This window comes from Hemitrygon akajei, chromosome 10 (assembly GCF_048418815.1).
Source record: "Hemitrygon akajei chromosome 10, sHemAka1.3, whole genome shotgun sequence".
Classification (NCBI taxonomy): Eukaryota; Metazoa; Chordata; class Chondrichthyes; order Myliobatiformes; family Dasyatidae; genus Hemitrygon; species Hemitrygon akajei.
Window position 1 is genome coordinate 23,682,159 of NC_133133.1, and position 25,509 is coordinate 23,707,667.

The window sequence follows — 25,509 nt, forward strand, 5'->3', positions numbered from 1 at the left end:
ATTTTCACCGAATTCTTTGCACACATACTAGCAGCAATGCAAGGCTCCTGGCTCACCGATTCATCCATTATCAATGAAGTGAATGACACAGGCTATGATTTGGTGCTGCCAATAGGAACGATGAATGGTAAATCTCCTCACTCACTCACCAAACCAAAGAGTTCTTGATCCCTCCAGGACCACCTAGGAAGGTGCTAACCACTTCAGAGGGTAGAACATGTTATATCACTAGAGTGATTGCTCCATTGCACCTAACATCCAAGTAGCTAATGAGAAGGGTCAATGGCATCGGAATAAATGTTGCATTTTTAATTCCACTCCCTACATTGCTGAATGTAAAAGCTGATATCATGCATTCTTCTTTGAACAAGCAGATTAAACTGCTCCAGTGAAAGGTGGAGCTAAATCAAAGTACATTCATTATCAAAGTACATATGCAATAAACAACCCTGAGATTTGCCTTCCCGCATACGATCATGGAACAAAGAAAACCATGGAACCTGTTCAAAGAAAAACATCAAACCTCTAATGCACAAAAAAGAACAAATACAGTAGCAGAAACAGCAAAAGAAAAAGAATGAAAAGCATAGAATATGAGTCAGCAAACCACAGTCAATGAAACAGTTTAGGAACAAAACTATCTTACCCAACAATGTCACATAATGAAACCAGTAAAATTGCTATTTTGATCTGAATTAACACTCCCACCTTATGTAATAGCCCTGGCATTAAAATCAGCTACATATTCATCATTTAAAGTAATGCCAAAATCAACTCATTTTTAAATAATATTGAGGGTGTACTCACTGGATTACTACATGACCAAAAGATATAAAATATTAAAGGTGACAGGTTGCTTTCAAAGAATGGAATTAGTCTCAGCACCAACTCCCTCGGGGTATTAATGCTGCTTTCTGGCCCTGGCTGTTGAATAGTAAAGAAAGATAGCGAAAAACTAAAGAAACAGACAGCAGATACTAAGAGAGATAGCTATTCAGGATACATGTTTTACTTACATTGAAGGCTGTTGTTCCCTTAAGCACCTATTCCTAGACATTTAAGTTGGGTTGGTAGGAGTGGATTGGGTAAACTGTAGTGTCAGTGTTACACTCGTCTTCTAAATTCATTCTGCTGACTTCATGGGGTGAGTTTAACCAGCAGACAAAACCTGAACAAATATTTAACAATGGCAACTACCAACCTGCAAAATACACTTCATTTTCTATTTGGTTAAAGTGGATTGCCTGAAAAACATTTAAAACCATTGCCATAGTGCACAAAGAGCCAAGGCACATGAAAGCCCTACACCTCAAAGTTCAAAGTAAATTTACTATCAGAATATGTATGTATCATCATATACTATCTTGAAATTTATTTTCTTTCAGGCATTAACGGGAAAATAAAGAAATACACTGGAGTTTATGAAAAGCTATACATAAACAAAGACTGACAAACAACCAAAGTTCAAAGAAGATACATGGTGCAGGTAAAAGAAAAACTATACTGAGAATGAGAGTTGAAAGAAGTCTATAGGTTGTGGAGTTATCCACGCCAGTTCAGGAGACTGATAGTTGTAGGATAATAATTGCTCCTGAATCTGCACCTCCTGCCTGATAATACGATTGAGAAGAGTACATGGCCTGTATGACGTGGCTCCTTGATGATGGATGTTGCTTTCTTGTGCCAGCGTTCCTTGTAAATGTGCTCAGTGATGGCTGTGATGCACCGGGCTGTATCCATCACTTTTTTGTTCTTATGCACTGATCTCTGAATAGGATTCCACATGAAAGTCCATGTACCTGGGTTTTGAACTGTTCAAAGCTCAAAATAAAGTTATTATCAAAGTACATATATGTCACTATACACAACCTTGAGATTTATTGTTTGTGGGCTACTCAATAAATCGAATACCCATAACAGAATCAATGAAAGAATGCACCAACAGGACGGACAGCCAGTGTGCAAAAGACAAGAAACTGTGCAAATACAAAAGAATATTAATAGTAATAAGTAAATAAGCAATAAATATGAGAGCATGACCTGAAGAGTCCTTGAAACTGAGTCCCTAGGTTGTGGAAACAATTCAGTGATGGGACAAGTGAAGTTGAGATGTGGACAAATTTCTTTAGCCAAAGGGTGGTGAATTTGTGGAATTTGTTGCCACATGCAGCTGTGGAGACCCGGCTGCTGGATGTATTAAAGGCAGAGATTGATAGGTTCTCGACTGGACATAGCACCAAAGGTTACGGGGAGAAGACCGGGAACTGGGGTTGAGGAGGAGATTTTTAAAAAGGGATTAGTCATGATTGAATGGCGGAGCAGACTCAATGGACCAGATGGCCTAATTCTGCTCTTATGTCTTATGGTCTGATAGTCTTATCCCCCTTGGTAGAAGAGCCTGATGGTTAAGGGGTAATAACTGTTCCAGAACCTGGTGGTGCAAATCCTGAGCCTCCTGTACCTTCTTCCTGATGGCAGCAGTGGGAAGAGAGCATGACCTGGGTGGTGGGGTCCCTGATGATGGATGCTGTTTTCCTGCAACAAGTACTCAAAGGTTGAGAGGGTTTTAACCTTGATGGTACTGGGACGTATCCACTACTTTCTGTAGCAATCAAAAAACAAAATTTTGCAGATGCAAAGAAACAGAAAATTTCGAAGTACATAGCAGCTCAGACAACATCCATGGAGAGTGAAGCAGAATTAATGTTTCAGGTTGATGTCCTGTTGTCAGAACAAAATATCTTTGTTTCAAACAAACATTTCACTGAGCTTTTTGAATGAAAACTTGGTGTCACTATCCCTGTAGCATAGTTATTGCCTCACCAGTTCAAAGAAATTAACGACAAGTGTGTGATTTAATGCAGCCAAGCCTGTAGGATGGTGTCCTGTAGAGCCTCCACAAAACAATGAGATCTTGATCTATCCAGCACTGTCTGAAAAGTTGGCAAATACTTCAGAGGATAGATCGAGCTGAATTACAGAACAACAAAATGGGAAGTCAGGCAGAAGCTTCTGTATTCTCGCAGTATCTCCAATCCAGCTATTTTATCTCCTGCATTTTAAGAGGATTGGAGAAGAGTGTTCAAGTGACCCAGCTTTAGGTAACTTGCTCAGCCCTGTCTGTGAGGGCTAGTATTGTCTAGAAGTGCCCAAGTTGGAGGTCCACTCTAACACCATGAACTTGGCGGATCAATTACCTCAATTCTTCTGTACTTGTTGATGTCCTCACCATTCAGGACATGCTTTCTTCTCGTTATTATTATCAGGGAGGAGGTACAGAAGCCTGTAGACCAACACTCAATGATTTAGGCACAGCTTCTTCCCCTCCATTGTCAGATTTCTGAATAGGCAAAGAATCCTGAACACTACCTCATTATTCCAAAATGCTGGAGCAACTCAGCAGGTCAGACAGCAGCTATAGAAGGGAATAAACATTCAACGTTTGAGAGAGGGTCCCTTCATCATGATGGTAGAAGAAGCCAAAATAAGAAGGTGGGGGAGAAGTCTCACTGAGTTCCTGAAGAGAAGATTTAATCTTTTTCAGGGTAGGCATTCTTCGAAGAAACTTCACAGTGGAGCAGCAAATCGCAACACAAGAGATTCTGCAGATGCGGGAAATCCAGAGCAACACAAGAGATCCTCTGGATTGCCAGCATCTGAAGAATTTCTTGTGTATATGGCCTCATTTTTCCTTTGCTTTTATATTATTCATTTATTTTGTAATGTAATATCATGTCTTTTCACTGTACTGCTGCTGCAAAACAACACATTGCACATCATACAAGACAGTGATAAAAATGCTTGATTCTGATTCTGAGGGGCCAATGAAACCCATGTTAATCTCAGAACACAGACTGGTTGGTTAGCAAAAGGGAAGTAAGTGCTCACTCCACACTAAATAAATTGAAGCAAGCCTGTGGGCAATCATATAAATTTGGACTCATTTCACTTAGAAACAGGGGTAAAGGGAGAGGCTACTCAATGCAATAAGTCAGAGATAGGAGCATAAAGGAAAGAGAGAAATATAAGACAGCCATGTGGGTACAGAATGAAAGATTAAGATCTAAGGGGGGCTAAGTGAAGCAGATAAGATCAGATTCAGATACTGAGGGATTTAATTGGATCAGCGGGAAAAATGTGACAGGACAATCAGAACAGCATTATTGCAAAAATTCCATACAATGGAATGCTTGCATATTCAGCATTGAATATATTTAACCAAAGGCTTGCCGTAGAGATGGGTCTTAAGATGTTTGCTAAAGAAACAAAGAGAGGTAAAGATTCAGAATGATCCAGAGGGAATTCCAGAGTTTAGAGAATCTGCCCGTGCAGTCCTGACTGCATAGTGAGGAAAGTACGGGGTGGACAGGTACATCATGGCGAAGGCAGGAGAATGGGGTTGACAGGGAAAATAAATCATCAATGATAGAATGGTGGAGCAGACATGAAGGGCCAAATGGCCTAATTCTACTCCAATGTCCTATGATCATAAAATTATGGTCTAAAGCAGGGGTTCCCAAACTAGAGTCCATCAACTCCTTGCTTAATGGTACTGATCCATGGCATAAAAAAGGCTGGGAGCCCCTGTTCTGAAGGCTGTAAGTGCATTTTGACTCTGTTGTAAAGAAAAAATACTTAAGATGAACATTGATTTGGAGATCCAGCCCCTGAATTGGGGTTCCAGACCTTTAATCAGGGCTCCAGTTCATTTATATTGAGTCCATTATCAATGTTCCCCTCTTGTCTCCAGTCCTACTTTTCAGAACTGCCTTCTTCAGTCTACTGAGCACCTGTAGCACCTGCAATAATATAAGCTTATTGGTGAAAATAGCAGTTTGTAGATTAAAGCTTTGTCATCTCTCAGCGTGCAGACAGAGAAGCAGCACTAATCTGGATAGCTTTTGCCTCCTCAGGCAAGTAATTAAATACCAAGATAGATTTTCAAAGCATATAAATCCTAGAATCCAAGATTCCCTCAGTGTTCTGCTCTCGTATCATCAGTTTAAATCAACAGGCCAGACCAAAGGGTGATCCGCCCAAAAAGGGTCTCTGTGTCACTGATCAGAGAGAGTCTTAAAATGTGTAATCCTCAGGAGTAGTATAGACCTTACTGAAGTTCCAGGGAGATATTAGAGACATCCCTAATAATCAGCTAGAACTTGAGCAAATGTGATGAGAAATTACAAGTCATTGTAAGGGTAGTATTTGTGGCAGCCACCCAGAGTACAAAGAACCCAGATGGGGTGGAACTTGTGGCATGCATCCAAGACAGTTTCCTCACACAACATATAGAGCAGGGGACCCCAACCTTTTTTTATGCCATGGATCCCTACAAAGAATAGAAAGGTCCATGGGCCCCAGGTTGGGAGCTCCAGATACAGAGGAGTCTGTTTGGAAAGCAGCAATACTGGACTTCCCCTTGGGGAAAACAGTGGGTCAAGTAAGTAAAGTGGCAGTTGAGGAGCACTTTGATTTAGTACTATCAGTTTTAATATAGTTATAGAAAAGGATAGATCAGCTCCACAGGTTAAAGAACTGAATTGGTGCAAGGGCAACTTTGAGGGTATGAGGTACGATCTAGCTGGGGTTAATTGGTTAACTACTTAAAGGCAAAGGAACAGTTGGAAAGTGGGAGGCTTTGAAAGAGGTTATATCAAGTACCCAGGGCGAGCACTGTCCTATTAGGGTGAAGGCTAAACATTACAAGTACAGTGAACCCTAGTGGACAAGAGATATTGAGTTCTGGTCAGGATGAAGAAAAAAGCAGACATCACTTTTAGGATGCTGGGTTTGAAAGAATCCCTTGAAGAATATAAAAATGTTTAAGACCAGATTTAGTAGTTCTCCTGGGAAAAAAGGTCCTAACCTATTTAATTTTTCCTTATAACTCAGGTCGTCAGTTCTTAGCAACATCCTTGTAATTTTTTTCAGTACCCTTTCAATCCTATTAGTATCTTTCCTGTAAGTGACCAGAACAACACACAATAAAAGATCACACACGAGGCTCACAAAAAGAGCCAGAAAGTGAATCCATATTTATCGTCTCCCATTCGATGTTCTCTGCAACACACAGAGGGTTAAGGTGCACCTGCTGCCAATCCGGAATCGCCAGAGAACCTCAGCTGTTCGGCTGTGAAAAACATCAAAGCAAACGTTCATCAGCAGGAAGCCGCTGCACAACTGCAGAATCCAAAAAGTAAGTGGGTGTGCAATATTACTGCCCCCATTCAAAAACTTCCTTCAAGTGATCATCATGGCAAATAGAGGCTAGTTGTCCCAGGGTGACAAGATCTACATGGCTTTTGTGTAATCCCATTTGTAGAATCCTGAAGGAATCATTACTTCTCATAGATGTCAATAGTGAGATCATTCAAGTCCAGTATGATGTTCTCCAACCTAGGGGGTTATTCCTTTAATGGAGAACGCCTGTGCGTCACTTTGTTTAACATAGGGAGGTTGAAGCATGGACGCGGTCCTTGACGGATCAGGCTCAGGGTCCAGAGGCATGGAATGCAAAATGACTGGGCGCAATTTGCTGCTACAGACTTCCTCCGCCTTCACTGATGCCGTGACTTGTCATCATCTTCTGCCTGTCATGGTCCCTTCTGGCAAGCACCCACCTGGCTATTTACCTCAGGAATTGGGCCTCAATCATCTCGTTTAGTTCCAATCATTCTCGGGTTCCACTAACTACAAACACCTGTCTTCCATCAGCAAATGCAGTATAAAAACCCTGTGAGCACAACAAGGAGCTGTCAGTTCATTGGTCAACTTGTGTATGAGTAACCTTGTTCCATGGTTCTTAGGACTATCAGTTCTAAGTCTAGCATCATTCCTGAATTCTCTACGAAGACCAAGACTCTGGGTAAAGACTCCCTTGGCACCCGTCCCATGCTCGCTACGACCATAACGCCTCCTGACTCGGCCTCCGCACCTGTGTTCAGCACTTGGGTTTGTCCCATCGCCACGTCCTTGCAACACTGCCAGTTCCACTATTAAGCTCTTGGATGAATTGCTCTTTTGCTGGAACCTCCCCCTTTACCTTACCAGCATAGGTGACCCTACCAGGAGCTAAACTCCAGATGGCATCACTCTTGGGATCTCAGGAACTCACAAGCCTGTCCACCACGACAAGGTGATGATCCATGGACAATATACTTCTAACAGATATAGTACAGGTGGCAGGGTGGAGATACATCTCAACCAAAGGAGATGTAATGTACTCCTTCTGTCTGCTAGCCTGCAGGTCGCCCTTGGACAAGGTATATCACCTGCTTAGCCCTCAGTCATGGTCATGTGAAGCTATGGGAACAGTGGCTGAATGATTATACGAGCAGCTGGTGCATATCACAAATCTTGGTTATGCGACCACTGATGCCAGACAGACAATCTCTGAAGAGTATAGATAATAGCTGGGGTCACCCATCTTGTAAAGACACTGCCCAGAAGAAGGCAATGGCAAACCACTTCTGTAGAAACATTTGCCAAAAACAATCACGGTCACGAACAGACCATGATCGGCTACGTCATATGACACGGCACTTAATGATGATGACTAATCAATGATTTTATGACAATGAAGCCAAGCTTACTTACAGGGCTGTTTATTTGACAAAGTAATTGACACACATTGCGTATTTTACAGAGATGACTCTTAGCAGTGCTTCTTTTGAATGGAGTGATCAGCAGAATCCATTTAGTATTCAGGGCTACTTCAAACACAAAGATTTGCGATACACAAGAATGACTAGCCAGACCAGCTCATTAATGTTACTGGGAAAGTAATTATGTCACTAAATCCTACCACATAGAATCAATTAGACCCACTGCCATCGACTTAGCAGGTTCCAGCTGGACATGAAACAGGAAGCCCATCAGTGCTTTAGTGCCAGTTTTAGTAGCATCTTTATGAACAGATGGCAAATGCAGTGTTAAGGATATGGGAAGCTATTCCCAAGTTCTCCAGACTTCAGCAAGGGAAGAGACATAATACTTTCATATTCAATGGGAAGGAATGAACAGTCAACCTTTTGGGCCAAGACCCTTCATCAGGACTGGAAAGGAGGGGGGAAGATGCCAGAATAAGATGGTGGAAGGAAGGGAAGAATATGGGCTGGCAAGTGAAGGTTGAAACTAGGTGAGTGGGAGAGGAGAGATAAAGTGAGAAGCTTCCTTTTCTCCCGTTGTCCACTTTCCTCTCCTATTAGAGTCCTTCTTCTTCTTCGGCCCTTTGCCTTTTCCACCTACCGCCTGCCAGCCTCTCGCTTCTCCACATCACAAAAGTGCAAACCTGGTCATGCCTTGAAGAGATTAGTTTTATTTGTCACATGCACACCGAAACATCGAAACGTTCAGTGAAATGTGTCATTTACATTCATCACTTATGATGTGATAGGGATCGCCGGCAAGTATCGCCACACTTCCAGCGCCAACATACATGCCCACAACAAGTTGTAGAGTAAAGGGCCTTGATTACTTGATTTGCTCAATTAGTAAGGGCACCAATGTTGTCATGGGGAGAACATGCAAACTCCGTACAGACAGCGGTGATAACCAAACCCTAATCAAAAGCACTTAACCCATCCGACCAACACCCCATCCTCTCTATCCCCTTGCCCCCACCCAACCCGAGAGGTTGCCAGGGCCAAGGTCAAGCTTTTGCTGTACAGGTTAGGAACACCCTCGTAAGGCCAGCTGTGCCTAAACCAAGCGTGCATAAAATACCCGCAAGTGCTCAGGTTGATGTAGAATATTCTGGCCCCTTGCCAAGCAGGGAAGGAACTTCCAGTGTAAGTACAATTGTGGTTTAGTACCAACCACTGTCTGTAACGGATCTGTACGTTCTCCCCGTGACCATGAGGGTTTCCTCCGGTTGTTCCTGTTTCATCCCACATTCCAAAGACGTATGGTTAGGGCTGGTGAGTTGTGGACAGGCTATATTGGCACCGGATGCATGGTAACATTTGCAGGCTGCCCAGCGCAATCCTCACTAATTTGATTTGACACCCACACCACATTTCACTGTATGGTTCTCTGCACATGTGACAAATAAAGCTGATCTTATCGTACAAAGAAAGTGTGAAAATCTTTGAGATCATTCTAAGTTCTCTGAATAAATCAACCATAAAGTGTAGGAGTAGGGTGGAAAAGAAAGATTTCCGATCTGCTGTCTGCTGAATATCATCTTGATGATTCTACGGGATATGAAAATTAACCAGACTGCAAGATATTATCATGCAGTTAGACACAGAAGCAGCTGTGAGGGTGCACAGGATACTCAGATCACAGTAAAAGAGAGGATGTGCCAGACTAGGACCATGTAAGATATTAACCAAACCCAGATAAAGCACCATGTGGAACTCCGGTCACTGCGCGACAGGGAGGAGCTAGATAAGCATGCACAGGAGATTTATCAGGATATTTCCAGGGCTGGAAATGATAGCTTTGAGGAACTTCTTCACTCCGAAGGCAGTGAGAATATGGAATGCGCTGCCAGTGAAAGTGCTGGGTGTGGGTTCATTTTCAACATTTAAGAGAAATTTGAGTGAAAGTGGTATGGAGGGCCATAGTGCAGGGGCAGGTCGATGGGACTAGGCAGAGTAATAGTTTGCATTCACCGGATGGGCTGAACAGTCCGTTTCTGTGCTGAGGTGCTCTATGACTCTATGAGAGACTGGAATTGTTCTATTTGGAATTGAGAAGACTGAGGAGTGACTTCATGGAGGTGTATAACATTATGTTCAGGCCAGACTGGGTAAAGCAGACAGGCCAATAATGAAGAAAATAGATTTAATTCATTGATAGATGGTTACAGGGAAATTGAATAAAATGATTCAATGCAATAAAAATGGGAGCATTTCAAACTCCCTTCCTAAATACATGGAGGCCAAACCCCTCAGCACATATAGAAGTATAAGATGAGTCCTTGAACTGTGATAGCCTGCAGAATTGTGCATAGTTTCTGGCTGGACCAATGGGCTGAATGGCCTCTTCTGTACTAAATATTTATTTAGTTTTGTGATTTCAATTTACCCTCTCCATAACCAAATTACTCTCTTACCACTTTAACCAGCAGCTTATACAATGCACAATTTCTGCAAGCTAAGAATAATGAATATCTCCTGGCTTTTAGATTTTTTTTACAAAAATAAATCGGTGCATTCATATTCATGTTACTTAGCTGGTTGAAGTTGAGGTTATACGTATTATTACACCTACATGCGGCGGCTGTCTGCAGTGCCCCCACTGATGAAACAGGGTTATTGCAGCATGACATGAAGTTTTATAAACAAAAAAATCAACAAAATCTCTTACGCTTAAAAAATGGGGTAGTGACTATGTCTGCATCCTGCTAATACCACACTCCATCACTCAAAAACTGAACTTTCCTCAATACTATAGGACACCGACCACTAACACAAGAGATTCTGCAAATGCTGGGAATCTTGGCTGGAGGAACTCGACAAGTCAGGCAGCAGTTATGGAAGAGAATAAACAGTTGCTGTTTTGGACTGAGACCCTTCATCGGGACTCTGTTGACGATCTTGATGAAAGGTCTCAGCCCGAACTGTCAACTGTTCACAGTCCTCCCGTAGATGCTGCCCGACTGCTGAGGACATTGAGTATTATTTTAAAAAGGCTTCTAATTACATATTTTGATTATTTGACTTGTAAACATTAAAAGAAATTATCCAATTGGAGACACAAAAGACTGCAATGCTGGAATCAGGTGTAGCAAACTGCCGGAGGAACACAGCAGGTCAAACAAACACTATGAAGGAAAATGAACTAAGAAATATAAGAGCAAACACGAGGAAATCTGCAGATGCTGGAAATTCAAACAACAACACACACAAAATGCTGGTGGAACACAGCAGGCCAGGCAGCATCTATAGGGAGAAGCGCCGTCGACGTTTCGGGCCGAGACCCTTCGTGCTGCCTGGCCTGCTGTGTTCCACCAGCATTTTGTGTGTGTTGTCGTAAGAAATATAAGGTAGTGTGCCTTAACGACTACAGCCCAGAGGCTCAGACATCCTCCATCATGAAGTGCATTTTGGGGCTGGTCATGGCATAACCTTGACCCTCAGTAATCTGTCCACTGCCAAAACAGGTCCACAGCGAATGCCATCTCCCTAACGCAACTCTCATTTGGACAATAACGAACACTACATTAGACTACAGCCCCACCTTTAATACCATATTTCATGCAAACTCATTTCCAAACTCCTTGATCTGTGCCTCAGCACCTCCCTTTGGAACTAGACCTTTGATTTCCTGACCAACAGACCACTATCAGTAAGGATAGGCAGCAATATTTCTGCCATAATTATCCACAACACTATTGCCCCACCCCCTACTTTACTCACTGTACAGACCTAATGCCATGGCCAGCTTCTACTCTAACTCCATCTACTAGTTTGCAGAAGACAGCATCGTGGTAGATTGAATCTCAAATGATGATGGGTCAGAGTACAGGAAGGAAATAAGGAGCCTAATGGGATGGTGTTATGACAACAACCTCAAGTCAGCAAAACCAAACAGCTGGTCATTAACCCGGAAATAGGGAGGTTGGGGTGAGGCGTACCCACTCCTGGTGACACCAGTTATGCTGAGATCAAGGCGGCTGAAGGTTTCAAGCTCCTCAATGTTAACATCACTAAAAGACTGACCTGATTCCAACCACATAGTCGACATGGCCAAGAAAGAGTGCCCCACCCTTACTTCCTCAAAAAGCTGAAGAAATTTGGGTTGTCCCCTTTCTGTTTCTGATCAATGTACCAAAGGAGGCATCCTCTCCACACACATCACAGCTTGGTACAGCAACCGCTCTGTCCATGACTGCGAGCGACTGCAGAGAGTTGTGGGCAGAGCCCAGCACATCATGGAAACTGAACTCCCCTCCATCGACTCTGCCTACACTTCTCACTCCCTTGGTAAAGTAGATCCCACCCACCCTGTACATATCTTTTCTTCCTGCCTCCCATTAGGCAAAAGCCTGTAAGCACCTACTACCAGGCTCAAGGACAGCTTTTATTCCCCTGTTATACGACTACCAACATTCCCCAAGTATGGACTCTTGACCTCAAAATCTACCTAGAAATGGCTGTGCCCCTTTTTCTCTCCTGGGCCTGTACTTCCTCTGGAACTCTGACAGCTCTGCAAACTGTTATTGTTTTCCCTTGTACTACCTCAGAGTACTGATGTAATGTAATGATCTGTACAGACAGCATGTAAAACAAAGTTTATTTTTTACTGTAGCTCAGTACATGTCATTATAATACATCAATTTACACTACTTTTCCTTGGAATGTAGAAGACTGTGAGGAGATTTGATAGAAGTATACAAGATTAGGAGGGATAATGCAAGCAGGCTTTTTCCACTGAAGTTGGGTGGGACTATAACCAGAGTTCATGGTTAAAGGTGGAAGGTGAGAAGTTTAAGGGGAATATGAGAGGAAACTTCTTCATTTGGAAGGTCGTGAAATTGTGGAACGAGCTGCCAACACAGGTGGTGCACGTGAGCTTGATGTGAGAGAAGTTTCGATAGGTGCACGGATAGTAAGAGTATGGAGGGCTATGGTCCTGGTGCAGGTTGATAGGGTTAGGCAGTTTAAATGGTTTGGCACGGACTAGATGGGCTGAATGGCCTGTTTGTGTGTTGTACTTTTCTATGACTGCAAGAGAATTAAAGGCATCAAAACCGATGTCCAGATAATTTGGTTTGCAATGAGATTCCTTTGCTGCTAGTTATCTAGCACTTCCTCTACGTAAAATGTCATTTACATTTGTTTAGTTATTCAATTGTAAGTAATACCATTTTATTTTTTTACTGAGGAATTACTTTATATAAGTCCTTCATTTTCCTCACCTCTCCCCCACTAATCTTTGAGTTTCTTTTCCCTTTATAAAAAAGGGCAAATAAATAACATCTCCCACTTTTAGCTGAGGGTCACTCGGAGGAATGTGAAGACAGTGACGTACAACTTATACTGGCATTTTCTACTCCTGTCATACTCTACCATCCCTCCCTAACCCCACGCTGATTATCTGAGGTGAAACAGTGTTCCATTGTTCAACAGAAAATGTTGTAATCCTGCACTACCTGAGGGAGTGGTGTAATGGTAGACTAGACACTCGTTTTCTAAAATTATAAATGCCTGCATTTTCCCACTTAGTTTATATGAAGGTACCTCATTTGCTTCAGTAGAACTTGATCATGGTGTCTGCCTCCCTTTTTATTAAACATGGCAGAGACCAAAAGTAAATTACAGTTTGGAATATAATCAAATGGTTCAGCTAATTCATGTAATCATGAATCGATATCTGAAAGTACGGTACAGGCTACAGTGAAACTGAGGGTTTAATTTACCATCAATCTTAAGTGCAAGATCTTGTTTGAACTTTATTCAGTCTGTTGTTGTATGTGATTGGGTCAGATGGATCACAAGGGTCCCTGTTGACTCAGTTCTCAGTTTTTTTGAAGAGACAGCATTGCAAATGACCTCAGCAGAATTCCAAATGCTCTACATTTTCCTTTGCTGAGCAGTACAACTGTGTGAAAAAAAATTTTTAAAAGCATGGGCTCCGGTGATGGTGATTAGTCCAACTCAGTCAAATAGTTAACTAATGCCTTTTGTGCAGTCTCACCCAGATTAAATGTGAAGCAAATAGTAAATACCCTGCATTCATAAAATCCTAAAAGAGATTGTATCTTTCCATGCAAATGCATAGGGGTCAAGATTTAAACTAAAGCTGTCATCTGAATCCAGAGGTGTTAAGAAACAAGCACTTATAATTTAGTTTGAGATATGGAACAGTCTACACCAATGAACTCACATGATAAAAAAAACCTTTTGCATTTAATACAATACAGAGCCCTTTCAGCCATTGGAATCTAATGCCCGTCCCCAAAAGTAAAATCCCATCAGTCTCAACTCCCACCCCCAACCTTCCCTATTTCTCTGTTGCCCTACAAATTACTCTCTCTCACAAGCCCCCAATTCCCCTTTTTAATTCTTTTACCACTTACCTGAGGTAAAAACAAGCTAACAGTTGCCAATCAGCCAACCAACAAATCCTTACAGAAACAGGAGCAACTAGAGAAAATACATATGACCACTGGGAGAAATTGCAAACTCCACAGTGAGCCAAGGGTTAAAATCATAGAAGAGCTTTCTGGATCTGTGAGGTAGCAGTGTGAACAGCTTCAGCATTAAGCATCTCTGCAGCAATAAATCTCTTCGGGAACACAGGAGGATCTCCTTACCCAGTGACCAATCAGGATGCAGATCTCAAAATAAGACTATATTGTTGAGCATAAATACATTCAAGGGACAGCTAGAAAAGACAAATACACTCAGTAGTTGCTTTATTAGGTGCATCTGTAAACCTGCTCATTAATGCAAATATCCTGTGTTAGTATCTCAGCGTATAAAAGCATACAGACATGCTCAAGACCAAACATCAGAATGGAGAAATAAACAAGATCTAGTGACTTTGGGCATGGAATGTTTGTTGGTCTCAGGTGGGATGGTTTGAGTATCACAGAAACTGCTGATCTCCTGGGATTTTCACGCACAACAATTTCTAAAGTTTACCGAGAACTGTGTGAAAAACAGAAGCAGCCAGTGAGCAGCAATTCTGTGGGTGAAAACATTTTATTAATGCGAGACATCAGAGGATGATGGCCAGACTGCTTCAAGCTGACAGGAAGGCAACAGTAACTCAAATAATCATGTGTTACAACAGTGGTGTGCAGAAGAGCATCTCTGAATGTCAAACCTTGATATGGATGAGCTACAACAGCAGAAGACCATGATGAACATGCACTCAGTGGCCACAAGGTACTTAATGAAGTGGCCACTGAGTGTACATTGACAGAAACAGATAAAGAGAAATGGAAGGAGGCTTCAATGGAGCATTATCACTGACACTGGTAGATGGGCCAAGGGCCAATTTTTAATCTGTATGTTCTGTATAACAAAACCCATTGGTTTGTTGTCGATTGCAATCGATATTTACATAATTATCCTTAAAGTCTATTCTTAAATAACTAAAAACACATAAAAGCAAAGCTACTTATTTGTCTACATTAAACCCATGTACATGTTAAGATACAAACAATATAAATATGAGTTTATCTAGTTACAACATTCAATCTTAAATGGAAATCATTGTACCTACCAAATATTTTTCATGGCAGTACTGATTTTGTTACTGTTAAGCTATAATCAGCTTGTGTAACTGCTATTTTATTCATGACGTCTTACTAGTAGTACATTCCTTTACTGGGGAAGTTTCTCCTGGGTTAGTCTAAGCAGCAACAATAAACTATGGTAATGTATGAAAATGAGACCAATTCATACAAATATGCTAAAATCAACTACTATTGACACCAATTGAGTGTTTGTTCTTAATGAATGGTTGTTTAGAAAGCAGATCTGACTATGAGTTAGTATCAGAACATTAACCTTGCCTGATGACCTCTGTCTGTAAATGTACCTCCCTCTATTGACCAGAGACACATGGGACTAGGTAAATTCCAGGTCCAGTCATTGAATGTGCACAAACAATGACCGCAATATAAGTGGGAGAGCGTTTGTTTTAGTGCCTCTCAGCCATTGTGTCCACCATTACTGATCAGTGATCTTATCAGAGACTAGTAAATCAGCCGCCAGCATTCGTCACCTGGGCGCACAGCCTAACATTGACCCTGGAGATGGCCAATGCCCATGTAAGTATTTAACACAATCACTACCTGCAGAAGAGGAGAAAAAGTAACACAGCACTTGATTCTCCTAGAATTCACCATTCTTAAAGACGTCATGTCTTTCACATGGACAGGCGCATGTGAATTAGTGAATATGCTAAAAAGCTGGTATTTGACATTTGTTTTTAGTCAAACCTAACCTGAGAAATAACCCTGCATTTCATGAATATCACAGCCTGATTGCTTACGGTCAGATTAATTTGTGTTGTTTTTGCTTGCTTTGTCACTTTGTATGTTCTGTTTCATTGTGTTGATCGGAGCGTCGTGGGCATGCTGTTTTGGTGCCGGAACGTGTGGCAACACTTGCCAGCTGCCCCCAGCACATCCTTGGGTGAGTTGGCCATTAACACAAATATTGTGTTTCGCTGCATGTTTTGATGCCCATGATAAATAAATGAATCTGTATATAAACTATTACTCACAGTGGCCGCACTGCTTAATAAGGATTGTGATGCCACAGTTAATTGAATCATTACACTCTGTAAAGCAAAGCCACACAAAGAAGGCAAAGGGTCAGTTTCTATCTCCGGACTGAGCCAAGCTGCCAAATCTCAGCAGGAAACAGAGGGACATGTTGCTGTTGGCATAACACATAGTCTATGGAAGAGGATTCCCAGAAAGTCATCTTACTCCTTATAAAGCGTAAAGTGCAAAACAGAATTGAGTTACATAAACACACTCAAAATGCTGGAAGACCTTCATCAGGTCTTGGCTCAAAAAATCGACTGTTCATTCTTCTCCATAGATGCTGCCTAACTATTGAGTTCCTCCAGCATAGTGTGTGTGTGTGTTTTACTCTGGATTTCCAGGCTTTGCAGTATCTCATGTTTATTAAGATACATTACTCATGACAATTAAAATATGCAAAGTTAAAAAAAGAGCCCTTTATGCCTCAATGGAATGAAAAGCTTATTTTTACATTTTATTTATTTATTTAGAGATTCAATGTGGAACAGACCTTTCCAGCCACCGAGACGTGCCGCTCAGCGACCCACCAATTTAATCTCGGCCTAATCACAGGACGGTTTACAATGAGGAATTAACCCACCAACCGGTGTGTCTTTGGACAGTGGGAGGAAACCGGGACACCCGGAGGAAGCCCATGCACTCACAGGAAGAATGCATACCTTCATTATGGAGGACGCCATAACTGAACTCCGAACTCTGCTGCCCCAGGCAGTGCTAGTGTCATGCTAACTGCTGCACTCCCGTGGTGATGCCTTTCACATTCTGTTCAGGACAACTCAAGCACCTTGCAGATAATAAAATGTATGGCATCTTTTTTATGCCATGGACCAATACCATTAAGCAAGGGTCAGTGGACCCCAAGTTGGAAACTCCTGATATATAGTCACACTGATGTTTTGGCCCATTAAATGGCGACAGGTATAACCACGTAAGACTCTGATTTCTGAGGGCGGCACAGTAGCATTGTGGTTAGCACAATGCTTTACAACGCAGGCGACCCAGGTTTTATTCCCGCCCCTGCCTATAAGGAGTCTGTACATTCTCCCCATCACCGCATGGGGATTCCTCCTGGTGCTCCAGTTTACTCCCACAGTCCAAAGATGTTCCGGTTGGTATGCTGATTAGTGTAAACTGGGGATTGCTGGGTGCCACAGCTCGAAGGGCTGGAAGGGCCTATTCCACACTGTACCTAGATAAATTAAAAAATTAACAGCATTCCGCTTGTTGCTAACAGGTTCCAGAGAGGGAGAGACAGACTGACTAACCCAATTGTATGTTCTCTGGCCATTACTCTCAGTATTTGATTGGCTGTTATAATAGTCACTCATCCTTGCCTAATAAGCAGGCAGCACACTAGAATATGTGCACTTCCCTGTGTATTTAATCAGTGGTCAAACTGATTTCTATCCAGTGTGTTCCCATGGGAATCTCACCCAGGTGCAGGGTTTACCCCATGGCTTGCTATTAATGAATGACTCTGAGAACTGCACGCTGACGATTTTAACCCAGTGTAAACTTGCCAATGTCAATACACCCCACCAGTGACAGCTTTTAACCAAAAGGCAAACAACACTGTTCCAGCGCAATTCTTTAACAAAAATAACTTCCCCATCAACTCCTTACCTGAACCCACCCTTTAAATGATTATTTAAAATCCCCTGAGAGAGTTCACCTCTCAGGTACAACTGTTCACAAAGCAGTATTAGAAATATGCTCAATTTCTTTGATCTTTAACAAAGCAGTTTCCTTTTTCCATAAAATATTTGAAATTATTTTTTTAACAAACAAAAAAATCACATTATTATGTCTCACAATCAATAAAGCATATTCTCAACCACGGCTGTTGTATATTCAAAATTATCCATGGAGGTTAGATACACCAATAACATCACAAAGAATTTGAAAGCCATGTTTCACAGACTTCTTGTGGGTATAATTTAGGCGGTTGAGAGAATTGGTATTTACGGGGGGGGGGGGGGATTCTTGCCGGAATCAAGACAATATGCAGTTGAAGCATTTATCACGAACAGCTCGTTCAAACGTAAGAAAACCGTCCTCCACATAAACTCACCGCTCGGACAAGATCAGCAGCCAGGCAACCCAGGACGATTAGCAGAATTCTGAAAAGAAAGTTTTAAAAGGTTCAGTAGACAGCATCAGAACCTGCTGCAGAACAGAGCAGGGCACCCTCCACAGTTATAAGCGAGGTAGCTCTTACTCCGGCACGGCTGCAGGTTTAAATGAAAGCTTCTAACAAGGCTTGCTCGATTCCTCAGAATTTTCACTCACCCGCTGCTCATTTTGATGAAGGTTGGAATTCCCGATGCTGAACGGGAGATTTCAGGGATGCCTTGCGATCACCTCGGAACGATCGAATTGTGTTGCCCTCGGTCATTGAAAGATCACCGACTCTCCACGCACCATCTTCAGGGGAGGTGGGAGGGGGGGGGGAGAGAAAGCATGAATTTGAATTGCAAAATAACGGAGCGAAAAGGAAGACGCACCAAATAGGTTAAAGAATAAACTACCTCACGATTTAATTTAAAACGCAACGTGTACGCGGCCAAGGAGAGAGTATAGTCGGAACACACGCGGAACCTTATTTCTCCAACTCCGAGAGGTGCTGGGGGGAAGGGGGAGGAGTCTTCATACTCAACCTTTTAGAAAGAACCCCCCCTCCCAATTTACAACATATTACAGTCTCACTCCAAAAATAGGAGCAAGTGTATTAGTACGATTAGAGCCGCAGTAGCAGAACGCCCAAGTAACTAGTTCTACGATGTTAGCCGATGTTTTAATACATTGTTTTAACAGATTATACTCACTTCTTTATCATTATCAGCAAGCTATTTTCCCTAAGCCACCCTCAGCGTCCAAATTCCTTGCTAACGTTAGTGTAGGTTTTTTAATATAACCGCTAAAGTAAAATAGTTCCACACAAAGAAAGTTTGCTAAACTTTTGCCCCCCAGTCCACTAAAATAATCAAAGTTGTGCGGGAAAAAAAAACAATAAAGGAGATGGAGGGAGGGGGTTGTTGAAGACGGCTGTGTGACGGGGCGGGGCGTCACGTCCCATTTGCCTTTTCGAGGTGATTTGATCTATTGCTCAACTCCCTCCACCTCGAACGCATCATTTTTTTTTTTGCGTGATTGCCGAAGATTTCTGGAGACAGAGAGCGTGCCGGGCTGCTTAGAGAGAGGACAGAGAGAGAAATTTTGTGAAAGAGAGAGGTAGATTGAGAGGGAGAGGGAGGGAGGGAGAGAGAGAGAGAGAGAGAGGAAGCAGATAAATGTAGCACACTCACTGAGTTTCTCACAGGCTCCTTTGATTTTATTCTCTCTCGCGCTTTAAGCAGCTTTATTCTTTTTCCCCGTTTCCAAATAGAACATGCGTGGATGTGCAAAGTTAGTCAGTTGATCAGTCTCTTGTCGAGAGCCAGAAAATGAAGTTTGGAAAATATTTTACCTTTCCTGCTCTAATCTTGTCGTTATCGTTGCTAACAACTTGGGTGAAGAACTCTGAGGCGGCGGTGAGTACCGTTTCTGTTCTTTCTAGACTTAAGAAAAAGTATCCAGGATCATACCTACGATATTGAGAAACAGCTGAAAGGAGTCAAGGGAACTATTTCGATTTAACTGGGGGGTATAATCGTTACTATTTTGAATCGCGTGTTACTAACGGCGCCAAGGAACCACATTGAAATGGCAAAAGACAGTATTGATTTGACTTCTGCAAGGCGATGGGGAACTAACAGCCGACTCTTAACATTCACTGGAGGAGGTTACTGTTGTATCTGGCTGCTTGTAATGGTGGATCGGGTCTGCTCTGTTCTGCTTCTCTGGATGATCAGTGGCTCGGCATTAGGTGAGGAATTGACATTTCATTTATACTTTTTCGCGTAGAAGTGCAACGTATAGAGAGTTTCCCTTTCCCCGCCACCTCCCCGAGACTAATCGGTGCAAACTGCTTCCCAGTGAAGTGTGTGTGTGGGGAGGGGGAGTTCAGTCGAGAGGAATGGGGAAAAAAATGCTCGTTAGTACTCTTTGATCGTTATCTTTTGTCTGTCTGATTCCTGTCAAACGTAACCCGTGCTGGACTGAAGAGCCCAGGGGAAAGATGGCTTTCTCCGTCTCTTTACCCCCTCGCTCCACTGACGGGTGTGTGGATGTCCCCGTGCGGTGGCCAAGTGCGAAATACCCCCCTTGGACGCGATTAACTCCAGCAGGCTTTTGTTGCGCTACTTCGGACCGTGTTACTTCGGGTCCTTCCCCATCAGAACTCAAGCGTTGCTTTGTGTGGAGATGCGACTGACAGGAAGGTTGACAGTGCCGTGCAATTTAACCAGTGCAGGGAAAGCAGGACTCATCCCTGATATCAAACAAAAAGCCCGCCTTTACATGGACTAGCGTCTTAAGGAGCCAATACGCCGGTCTGTATGCTGACGAACGGTAGGCAAAAGGAATCTGTCTCGATGGTTTCACTGCGAAACAATCTTAGCCAGTTGACACAGCGTGTTCCAAGCGTTTGAGGGCTTGCCTCTGGAAACTTTGCAGTGTTACCTGCGGTTGTACTGGCATTTATCTACAGATCAGAGAGGGGTGGAGGGATGGGAGAAGATGCTACAAGAATTCTCAGAATGCAAAAACAATGTGAGATTGACTACGGACGCTTAAAAAAAAACATAAGTTGTGGCTGCTTGATAATGTTTACAGCCATTGTTGTCTCCGTGAGATGTTTCAGGAAAATGGAATTTGTTCGGTGGAATATCTCACCATCAGACAAGATGCTAATTTGTCTCTGGAGACCGAAGGCAGTGGGAGCAGTCCCACTCCGGAGACCAGTCTATTACTACAAATAATGGAGAGTGTTAATGGAGGCTTTAACCTAATCATGCATTCCATACCCCTGGCTTAGAGGTACAAGATCCAATGACATTGTTTTCCCCTAAGGAACAGAGTGAAATTTTCTTTGGCCTCCTGGCCAGTGTCCAGCACAGTCACTGAACAAATGTTATGGTTGTTATTGTAATACTGATAATGGGAGCTTGGGGGGGGGGGGGTGCAAATTGCCCATCACAGTTCATACAGTGTCTACACTACCAGAAGAAGTATTTCATTGGATGCAAAATGCACTGGGACACTCTGTTCAGAGTGCTGCTGGTGCACAAATTCAGATCTATTTGTTTATCAAGTACATCAGAACATGTGTCTTTCATTCCTTTGCCTATATCTGTTTTCCTCTTCATATCATCTACATTTTGTTCTTCCTGTCTGAATTCCTATCTCTTTAACTCCTGCCTAAGAGTAACAGTTGTGTAGAATACTTGTTCAATCACTTGCAAGTAGTTGAATGTTTTGATAATGGAAGCCAGAAAAGGAAAGAAGGAAGTTGTCATTTTTAAGGATATTTACATAATCATAAGGATTGTGTAGAATTAGTGTAATATAGTGATGGTCAGTGTAGGCCAAAGGCCTGCTTCCACGCTGTCTATCTGGCTTCTTCCTCTTCCAGTTCCAAACTTGATGAAGGGTCTCGGCCCAAAACACTGACTCTTTATTGCTCCCCATGGATGCAGCCTGACCTGCTGAATTCCTGCAGAATTAGTATAAGTCTATTACTAAAAGTGCTGTTTTAGCCTCTGTGTTGGTTCTCCACTCAAGTCTGTCATCCAGCGCACCCCCAGGTTCTTGTAGTTTCTCACTACATCCATGTCCTTGCCATCAATAGTAACAGAGAGCAGTGCAGGCTTAGTCTTCCTAAAGTCCATCACCATCACTGATGTTGAGCTACAGATGATTCAGCTCGCACCATTTGACAAAGTCCTCCACCAGGGCCCAGTATCCATCCTCCGATCCTCCCTTTATACACCAAACTATTTATGACCCAACAATGCAAAGTAACAAAATTATTACAAATTGCAAAATAAATAAATAGTGCAGTAACAAGAGATAATGAGATTGTGTCCATGAGCCATTTAGAAATCTGAGGTGGAGGGGAAAAGCTGTTCCTGAATTGTTCAGTGTGACTCTTCCTGTGTGATTTGAGCTTTTTTCCTTCATTGAGAGCAAGTTGTGATAGCTGGCAGGTTAAGTAACGCTTATGAAGATTGTGCTGAGCCACTTTCTCAATATTCTGCTGTCCTTGTGGTCTTAGGTAGATACTTTCAGGATCTGGACACAGCACAAAGAAAGAACGGCAATACCTTTCCATTGAGGGTGATGTAAAGGAACCATTAGGAGGTAGTGACCATAATATGATATGTTTTAACCTACAATTTGAGAAGGAAAAGGGAAAATCGGATGTGTCAGTATTACAGTTGAACAAAGGGAACTATGGAGCTATGAGGGAGGAGCTGGCCAAAGTTCAATGGAATAATACTCTAGCAGGGAAGACAGTGGAACAACAATGGCAGGTATTTCTAGGAATAACGCAGAAGGTGCAGGATCAATTCATTCCAAAGAGGAAGAAAGATCCTAAGGGGAGTAAGGGGCGGCCGTGACTGATGAGGGAAGTAAAGGGCAGTATAAAAATAAAAGAGAAGAAGTATAACATAGCAAAGATGAGCGGAAAACCGGAGGACTGGGAAGCTTTTAAAGAGCAACAGAAGATAACAAAAAAGGCAATACACCAAGAAAAAATCAGGTACGAAGGTAAACTAGCCAAGAATATAAAGGAGGATAGTAAAAGCTTCTTTAGGTATGTGAATAGCAAAAAAATAGTTAAGACCAAAATTGGGCCATTGAAGACAGAAACGGGTGAATTTATTATGGGGAACAAGGAAATGGCAGATGAGTTGAACAGATACTTTGGATCTGTCTTCACTAGGGAAGACACAAACAATCTGCCAGATGTAATAGTGGCCAAAGGAACTAGGTTAAAGGATGAACTGAAGGAAATTTATATTAGGCAAGAAACGGTGTTGGATAGACTGTTGAGTCTGAAGGCTGATAAGTCCCTGGGACCTGATGGTCTGCATCCCAGGGTATTTAAAGAGGTGGCTCTAGAAATTGTGGATGCATTGGTAATCATTTTCCAATGTTCTATAGATTCAGGAACAGTTCCTGCCGACTGGAGGGTGGCTAATGTTGTCCCACTTTTCAAGAAAGGAGGGAGAGAGAAAACAGGGAATTATAGACCGGTTAGCCTGACGTCAGTGGTGGGAAAGTTGCTGGAGTCAATTATAAAAGAGGAAATTACAACACATTTGGATAACAGTAGAAGGATCAGTCCGAGTCAGCATGGATTTATGAAGGGAAAATCATGCTTGACTAATCTTCTGGAGTTTTTTGAGGATGTAACTATGAAAATGGACAAGGGAGAGCCAGTGGATGTAGTGTACCTGGACTTCCAGAAAGCTTTTGATAAAGTCCCACATAGGAGATTAGTGGGCAAAATTAGGGCACATGGTATTGGGGGCAGAGTACTGACATGGATTGAAAATTGGCAGGCTGACAGGAAACAAAGAGTAGTGATTAACGGGTCCCTTTCGGAATTGCAGGCTGTGACCAGTGGGGTGCTGGGACCGCAGCTGTTTACAATATACATTAATGATTTAGATGAAGGGATTAAAAGTAACATTAGCAAATTTGCTGATGACACAAAGCTGGATGGCAGTGTGAAATGTCAGGAGGATGGTATGAGAATGCAGGGTGACTTGGACAGGTTGGGTGAATGGGCAAATGTATGGCAGATGCAGTTTAATGTGGATAAATGTGAGGTTATCCACTTTGGTGGCAAGAACAGGAAGGCAGATTACTATCTAAATGGAGTCAAGTTAGGAAAAGGGGAAGTACAACGAGATCTAGGTGTTCTTGTACATCAGTCAATGAAAGCAAGCATGCAGGTACAGCAGGCAGTGAAGAAAGCTAATGGCATGCTGGCTTTTATAATAAGAGGAATTGAGTATAGGAGTAAAGAGGTCCTTCTGCAGCTGTACAGGGCCCTGGTGAGACCCCACCTGGAGTATTGTGTGCAGTTTTGGTCTCCAAATTTGAGGAAGGACATTCTTGCTATTGAGGGAGTGCAGTGCAGGTTCACAAGGTTAATTCCCAGAATGGCGGGACTGTCATATGTTGAAAGATTGGAGCGACTGGGCTTGTATACACTGGAATTTAGAAGGATGAGAGGGGATCCAATTGAAACATATAAGATTATTAAGGGATTGGACACGCTGGAGGCAGGAAGCATGTTCCCGCTGAGGGGTGAGTCCAGAACTAGAGGCCACAGTTTAAGAATAAGGGGTAGGCCATTTAGAACAGCGATGCGGAAAAACTTTTTCACCCAGAGAATGGTGGATATGTGGAATGCTCTGCCCCAGAAGGCAGTGGAGGCCAAGTCTCTGGATGCATTCAAGAGAGAGTTAGATAGAGCTCTTATAGATAGCGGGGTCAAGGGATATGGGGAGAGGGCAGGAACAGGGTACTGATTGTGTATGATCAGCCATGATCACAGTGAATGGCAGTGCTGGCTAGAAGGGCTGAATGGCCTACTCTGTCTATTGTCTATAATGTCATTTGCCTGGGTGAATTAAAACTGTTGCTTCCAGGCATTTCATGTGCTGATGCTGATGGATGAGTTTGGGAAGTGCTGAAGGAGCCTTGTTGCGTATTTTGTAAATAATGCACACTGTGCCATTGACATACCAATGGTGTGAAGCTGGAGAGCAATTCATCCCATTCTTCATCTAGGCCTTGTGTTCTGGTGAAAGAGTGTACAAATGTCAAGAGGTGAACCAATCCCTCAGACCTACCCCTTTTAGGATAGGATAAAATACCCTTCCATGAATGACATTTATGAACCAAAGGTTTGTTTTTACAACATATTACTCATTTTTAAAAAAAATTCGTGATTAATTAAATTAATTGAATTTAAATTTTCCAACTCCCTCATGAAATTTGAAATGTCGCCTCTGGACTAATGGTGTAGAATGCAGCTGTTTGTTCAATTCCAGCCACGATCCATCATGTCTGCCTTTCTAGCGGAGACTGTACGGAGTCTTCAGGTCACTCTGGGATAATAGCTGTAGGGATAAGATGCTCTTTTGGGCTCCAATTGCTGGTATTGAACCTACAGCTAGCTAACGAGGGGATCCTAAACTCCAGGCCTCAAACTCTCATTGATGATGGGACCTCAAACTCCAGACTCACCAGTGACAGGGCCCCAAACTCCAAGTTCCAGATAGTCATAGAGCAATCTGGATGCACATTTACAGTCATAATGAGGAATGTGCCGCAGCCAATTTTATCAGAGCAAGCTTCCATTAACATGACAG

At 42.5% G+C, this 25,509-nt stretch overlaps 2 protein-coding genes across 5 annotated transcripts in view; one reads left to right on the forward strand and one right to left on the reverse strand.

Moving 5' to 3' along the window:
- col4a6 (collagen, type IV, alpha 6) overlaps positions 1 to 19,242 on the reverse strand; it is a 409,162-nt gene extending 389,920 nt beyond the window's left edge. For 2 of the 4 annotated variants that reach the window (XM_073057902.1, XM_073057904.1), the window contains exons 1-3: positions 18,766 to 18,879; positions 18,527 to 18,661; positions 18,309 to 18,357 (exon numbers count right to left, since the gene is read on the reverse strand). In XM_073057902.1, coding sequence (XP_072914003.1) covers positions 18,309 to 18,357; positions 18,527 to 18,537 — 60 coding nt within the window. In that variant the 5' untranslated portion in view covers positions 18,538 to 18,661; positions 18,766 to 18,879. Of the gene's footprint in view, positions 1 to 18,308; positions 18,358 to 18,526; positions 18,662 to 18,765; positions 18,880 to 19,062 lie in introns of those variants that run through there. The other 2 variants (XM_073057903.1, XM_073057906.1) reach the window with 2 other exon arrangements.
- A 96-nt stretch (positions 19,243 to 19,338) lies between these two features.
- The window catches only part of col4a5 (collagen, type IV, alpha 5 (Alport syndrome)), a 291,046-nt gene continuing 284,875 nt past the window's right edge, over positions 19,339 to 25,509 (forward strand). Inside the window, exon 1 of the mRNA XM_073057907.1 lies at positions 19,339 to 19,767. Coding sequence (XP_072914008.1) covers positions 19,681 to 19,767 — 87 coding nt within the window. The 5' untranslated portion in view covers positions 19,339 to 19,680. The remainder of the gene's footprint in view (positions 19,768 to 25,509) is intronic.